General features: G+C 42.3%; 1 protein-coding gene across 1 annotated transcript in view; it reads right to left on the reverse strand.

Annotated features, from left to right (window-relative positions):
- The window catches only part of DHX36 (DEAH (Asp-Glu-Ala-His) box polypeptide 36), a 16988-nt gene that overhangs the window by 627 nt on the left and 9825 nt on the right, over window positions 1–6536 (reverse strand). Inside the window, exons 15-23 of the mRNA XM_009875629.1 lie at window positions 6237–6354; window positions 5525–5623; window positions 4349–4522; window positions 3972–4058; window positions 3282–3365; window positions 3082–3181; window positions 2905–2995; window positions 1092–1212; window positions 417–569 (exon numbers count right to left, since the gene is read on the reverse strand). Of these exons, the coding sequence (XP_009873931.1) occupies window positions 417–569; window positions 1092–1212; window positions 2905–2995; window positions 3082–3181; window positions 3282–3365; window positions 3972–4058; window positions 4349–4522; window positions 5525–5623; window positions 6237–6354 (1027 nt within the window). The remainder of the gene's footprint in view (window positions 1–416; window positions 570–1091; window positions 1213–2904; window positions 2996–3081; window positions 3182–3281; window positions 3366–3971; window positions 4059–4348; window positions 4523–5524; window positions 5624–6236; window positions 6355–6536) is intronic.

Below are 6536 nucleotides of genomic sequence, written 5' to 3' on the forward strand. Positions count from 1 at the left end.
CCCTCGCGGTAAGAGATGGCACCAGCTGAACAAGCCCATCACCACATACTCCTGCAGCCTCATGAGGCACACAGCCTCACTCTCTTCAGTCAAGCTGTTACCCGGGCAACAAAAGGAAAATAAATCTGCCTGCCTGCCCCTAAGGCCAAACATGAGGGAGGACATTACTGTTTACTTCTGCCCCCTCTACCATGTGACACAGACTGCTCAGAGTATTTTTACTACTGCATTTTAACTTGCATTCATCTACCCACCTTCAGTAGATCTCATTTACTTTCTGTACATAAACTGCTTCCTGGAGAAAAATTATCTCCTATAGTTATAAATCAGTAGGTATACATTAATATATAGCAAGCTCTAAGAAGAATCAGTGCTACACTAAGTCTTCCATATACGTTATTATTAAACATAGTCACCTTAACTAATTGCGCTATTCTTGCGGGGGACTGGAAAACAATCCATTCATCCACAGCGATGGTTTCCTGATCTTTATCCTTCTGAATGGATATATCTCCTCCAAAGAACAACAGACAGTACGGCGAGACCTCCGTACAATCATACAAGTAAATCTGCAAGAAGACAGAACTGTCCAGTAACGCTTTGGAACATGTTAAGTGATATCAGTAACCCTTAATTAAACTCCTAACACAATTCCAGATTGTTATTTGGAGTCATTCATAAATTTGCAAGACATACACGAAGCGCTCAGTTGGAACAGTTACATGAAATCAGACTGAAGAGGATTAAACATGGTCGCAAATCCAGTCCTTTACACAAAGTGGTGAAATCAAACCATCTACTCCCATGACAATCAGGGGGGAAAAATACTACACCTGTTGTTGCAGAACCTTAAAAAACCCACACCAAACACAAACGTAACCAACCTCCAAAAAACTCCAACCAAACACCCTCCAAGTTAGCTCCTTGTGGAAGCCCACCAGTCTCCGCAAGAATATCATCAGATGGCACGTGACCAAGTCACCCAAGACGGGAAGGCTTCAAAATAAAGGCACTGCTCACATCCCCTTTGAACTCTGATCCAACCTAGAGCTACAAAAACAAGGTAACACAAATATAAACCCTTCACATACACTGCTAGTTCTCATCTTCAGGTGGTACACCAGCCAGTTATAATGGAACTCTGTTTCTTCCACGTTAACCGATTTAGGGTGAATATTAACTGTTCCATCTGTCTTGGTGCAAACTTTCACCCTGAAAAGAAAAAAAGCTTTTATTTTAGGATTGCAGTAAGATCTTGAAAGTTTAGCACAGTCATATCCCAAGTTAAAAATCCCTCCAACCAGCATACTAAGCTCTTTCCTTTGAATGTCCTTCAACTCATTTCCCAAAAGACTACAGCCGAATCTACAGTATCCATTTTTAGACATCTCTCTGCATTTAAGAAGTTTGAATTCCTTGTCAAATTTACCCGTTAATAAACCGCAACATTGTCTCAAGCAGAAAAACCAAGTGGCATTCTTCTTCCGTATGAAGGACTCTGTAAGTGACTGAATTTGGTTACACAAGCCAAGTTTCAAGCAATTGCTTGGACAAACTGCCTAAGGAGCTGCCATATTTGAATTCTTTGCTCAGCACTAAGCAGCATCAGCACGAAACAAGGGACTAGTGGTATCACCATCAGTCTAGAGCAGTGACCCCTGCTTGCACCACGTGCTTTGGAACAAATCTGACTCAGGGCGTAAGACTCAACTGCTTTGGTTATACTTACCACTCTAAATCACATTTCCCTTCTAACACGGCAATACCAGCCAAAAAAAAAGCAGAAACCAAGCACAGTATGAAGCACAACTGTTCTCCTTGTCGCATTTCAGAAATGTAATTCTTGTACTCCCTGTGTGCGTAAGTATTCTGCAAAACGTGGAGCTCCATGTTTCGAAACAGAAGCAGCAGGTGGGAGAGGCCGTTCAGCCAGGCTGCTGGTGTAACAAATCTCTTGCTTAGCGGGTCACACAACTGAGCTTACACCTAGCTCCGCCATGCGGCAAAGATGCACCAACACAGCAACTCCACCAGGCGTGACAACTCCCCGCTCCCTTGAGCGCGCTGGGCTCACTTTAAAAGGGGCTATCAACGGACCAGCGGTGTCAGCTACAGACGAGTCCAAATGACACCATCTGGAACGTAGCTTTGACAGCTAAGAACAGTTTTGACTACTTTTTCTTACTCCTTTCACACAAATAATCACTTGAGTGGTTTTGTTTGTTAATTATAGGCATAATGATCGATCCTGCCCTGGCAGGGGGGTTGGACTACATGACCTTTCGAGGTCCCTTCCAACCCTGAACATCCTGTGATTCCTGGCTTGCTGTTTCAACATTATGCACCCAGAAAGTTCATCCAAATGTTCAACTCTTCATTCTGCCTTAAATCAAGTCCACAAAGAAGGATATCTAATATTCTGATGAGTGCATTGTTACTATGAGTAACAGTTAATAAGAACAGCCTGGTAATATAAGAAGTGATAAATCATCAGGTAAGACTTTCTAGGCTCTATCTTGCCAAATAATAAGAAAGGACAGTGGCTCTGAGCAACCTGATCCAGTTACAGATGTCCCTGCTCAGTGCAGGGTGACCTTAAAGGTCCCTTCCAGCCCAAACCATTCCATGATTCTGTGATCAGAGACACTCATGGCAGTGTCACTGGTGTACTGCAACACGATCCGTAACAGGGTAAGGTCACACAAATTAGCTCAGAGTCCACAGGTAAAATGTTGAAGAAAGGAGAGACCAACAACCCCATGCTCTCGTCTACGCTTCTCAAATGAAGGCACCTGTAGCCATGACTTGAGCTACAAAGAGAGATTCATTCACATGTTCAGGCCATTGTGTCACCTTGCCCAATGTAGAAAACACCTCAAATGCAACATTAAACCAAACCCTTACATTTTTCTCTTTTTGCTGAAGCTTGGTCGGATCTTTGCAACCTTCGGATATAAGCCAGCACAGATGACTGCTTTGAGCAACTTCTCGTTATCTGTAGAAGACAGCAGAGTTAATAATGCAGTTCTGCAAACCAACATTTCAGAGATCAGAAATCATCCGTTTCCTTCTGCTGTTTACCTGAGTTGGTATTGGATTTGGGATCCTTGGGGTCTCTGCTATTCACAAATCCAGCTGCAAGGAGGTGCTCAGCAAACTGTCCTTTCATGTTATGCAGCATCTAGGAAGCAACGCAGTTTGTCCCAGTGACGCTGAGCCTAACGGTTCCTCCCCTTTTCCCCAAAAAAACCATCCCCTGCTTTCAGCTGTCAGGATGTTACCTGCAGAGTATTCGGAGAAAGGAAATACTCCCAGCAATAGTCTTTCTCAGTTCTGAAACCACGACGTCGAGTCTCTTCCCAGCCCTGAAAATTAAAATGGTAGCTCAAAGGCATTTGTAAATGAAGGCATTAAAAAAAAAAAGACCAGCAAAAGCTGGGAGTCAACAAACTACATCGTTACATTTTTCTCTACACAAAAGTAAATCCTGTGATCTTTTTGCTTATGGATATCAGCAGAGAGCAGAAAAAACACTGTTTTTCAACATTTGGAACCAAAACTTCCCTCTTCCACAGTGAGGAGTGAAATGTAGCTAAGTTTGTCAGACCTTCATTTGTTGCTGTTAACAGACCTGGGCAGAAACTGCATTCCAGGACATTTCTCTTTTCCTTTCTAACACTTTTGAAGTCAGCTTCAGCCTCTGGTCCAGGGCAGAAGGATAACAATGAATGACTTCAGCAAGGTAACTGTAACACTGTTCGCTTTCACAGACTTATCCGCGAGAAATCAGGTTTTTGAGCCTGAAGAAAAGATTCCTCCACACTAGAAGGGTGGAAATTAATTCGGTTTTATGTTTCTGTAGAAGCCAGGAAAGAAATACTACAGAGTACAGATTGACCAGTTTTTTCCTTAGAATACACCACATTACTCGAAATTCTAGAAGAAAACCACCACCATTAAAACATGCCTACCGTGAATGCATTCACCACAGTTAGATGATCGCTTTTAGTGTTCTTTGACAGCTCCTTTCTTCTTGCATCTGCTACTTTCTCTTTGCCCTAAGAATAATTAGAACCTATAAAATATTCATGACTGACAAGACAGTTCTCTTCTTAATTAAGGCACATCTATAGAGCAATATTTTGTATGCAACATACATGAAAACTACCTCCAGTGTTCTGCAGGCAGAGACAATACTTCATAGCATGCAAAGCCACTCTTTTAGTAATAAAAATGTAATTAGCATGAAAATAAGATTAAAGTGCTTTTAAACTACGGCATCTCGGTAAGTTCCAATACCCTCCTGAGATTCTTAAAACATTATGTGTAATTCTCTTTCAAACATTACCAGAGGGATGACAAAAGGGTCTTTGAAGCTGAGGCTAGCTGCGATTGTCAGTACTGGATCCAAGCAGCAGAATAAAGCTCCAAAGAGGATCATTTTTCCAATGTGCGGTTCAACTGGGAGTCGTGCCAGATGGACACCTAGCGGAGTCAGCTCCTCCTGTCTGTCCAGAGCATTCTGTCAGGAGAAGGAAAGAAAAAGAGGAAAATAAATAAACACGGTATTTGAAATGGGGAGGATTTCCTTGAAATAGCCACTAGTGTACCTAGAGAACAAAGGGAAGCCCAACAGCTGGAGAAGGCAGCGAGCTGCAGTAGGGGACAGCAGCAAAGTGCTCGAGCACGTTACAGAGAAACTGAAACACTCACTTAGATCCAAGAAAACAACAACCACCTTTCATTGTGTTTCAAGGGGCTTACTAGAGCTCAGCGTCTTTCTGCACAAAGTATGAAGAATTATTAATACCCGAGTGCCTTCCTATTCTCCTGATCAAGCTTATTTTTAGACTTGTGTCTTACCCTCAATACAGCATCTGTTTTTAATATGTTTTTATTTACTTTACCCTGTGCTGCTACACAGCACTGTCACAAAACACCAAATGTATGGCTGAATTTTAGTTTTATCTAAACATCTACAGAATCACACAGTCAGTCTAAACACCACCTTCATCTAAGTCAGGTGTTTCCATTTATTTAGTACAACTGCATGTGTACAAATAGTACCAGGGCAAACAGTAGTACAAACCTTCTGTTAATCTCTCCTTCCCCAGCATCCCAAAGGGCAATGACACACAAGATCTTTCTCCTGCACACTTTTTCTGTGAGCAAATAAAGCATCTCGAGCTCTTTGCTAACGTGACTGGGACAGGAAGGCCTGGTGGGTGCAGCCAGGAGCTGGGTGGTACGGAAGCAGTGAGTTACATCAGCATCCGCGGGAAACCTAACTGTGAGGTGCACGTAAATGTGTGGAGTCATTTAGAAAGTTCCTTGGGAACTGCTCTGTGCAGCCCATAAACATTGCATGTTACATAGAATTATTTCCTCTGCTCACTGAAGATGCACAAAGGATCTACCCAATAAATGTCTAGACCTGTACAATCGGAGCTGTCTGGTGACAAACGACACAGTAACATGGTTCTGAACAGATCTGTCCTCGCATGTATTTTAAGCGGTACTTTACCAGCTCCATTAGATGATTTATGGCCAACATTACAGCATCACGAGACGGTGGATCCATCAGTTTGCTCAGAAAGTAAGCAATTCCCCCTAGCTTTAGAATCTGAAAGAAAAAACACCAAAAAACCTACAGCAACTGGGGAAAGATGGGTACCTAAAATGACTAAGCAGTGACCACAATTAATAAAGTGTGAATAATTCAGTTTGAGTCAGAATTTCACTAAGGACATAAACATAAATGCATTATCGATGAGAAAGACACCAGGATCCGTTCCTCGGTCAGCAGGCATGCACACGGTATTCCGTACGCACGCCCAAGGAAGTCAGTACAAACCAGCAGAAAGGAAATTCATGTCACTTCTAAAACCAGGAATATTATTTTAAGACATCATATCCCTCGCCTCACTGGCATTCTCACTGAAGCTCCTCTGACTGAATGGTAGCTGGGGGGAGAGGCAGGGAAGCACAGTCCAAATTTTTGTAAATGGACTTCAGCTTTTATTCGTACTAGACAATCCTATTTCTCCTGGGTTTGATGCATTTCGACACAAGTACGCACTTTGCGCATGTTCCTGCAGTTATTAGCTAAATACATCGTACTTCTGCTCTAACAGAATTTTGACTTGAAGACAACCCTAAGCTCACAGTTAATCTCCCAACCTCTTATTCCAAGGCAAAAGGAGCTAATAAATACGTTTGAAGATTTCTAGGTTTACCTTGATTTGTAAACAGAGTTCTTCCAAAGGCGTCCTCAGGATCTCTGGTAACTGGTAATCATCTAGAAGGCTGGCACGTAGCCCATTGTATAGATGGTAACAGTGGCCTGGCTGAACTCTGGAATTATTGAAATAAACGACTGTTGGCTTTGGGTGCTTTTTTTTTTTTTTCCACCTATGACACTGTGACATTATGATTGCATTTCTTTATAAGCAGCTTTCCAGAAGAGCTCAAGGAACCAGAACTGAAGTGTATTCCGTTGCAAAAGCTATTTCAGCCTTCTGAAACACAGACTCAGC

The sequence above is a fragment of the Apaloderma vittatum genome, unplaced genomic scaffold (assembly GCF_000703405.1).
Source record: "Apaloderma vittatum isolate BGI_N311 unplaced genomic scaffold, ASM70340v1 scaffold22068, whole genome shotgun sequence".
NCBI lineage: Eukaryota > Metazoa > Chordata > Aves > Trogoniformes > Trogonidae > Apaloderma > Apaloderma vittatum.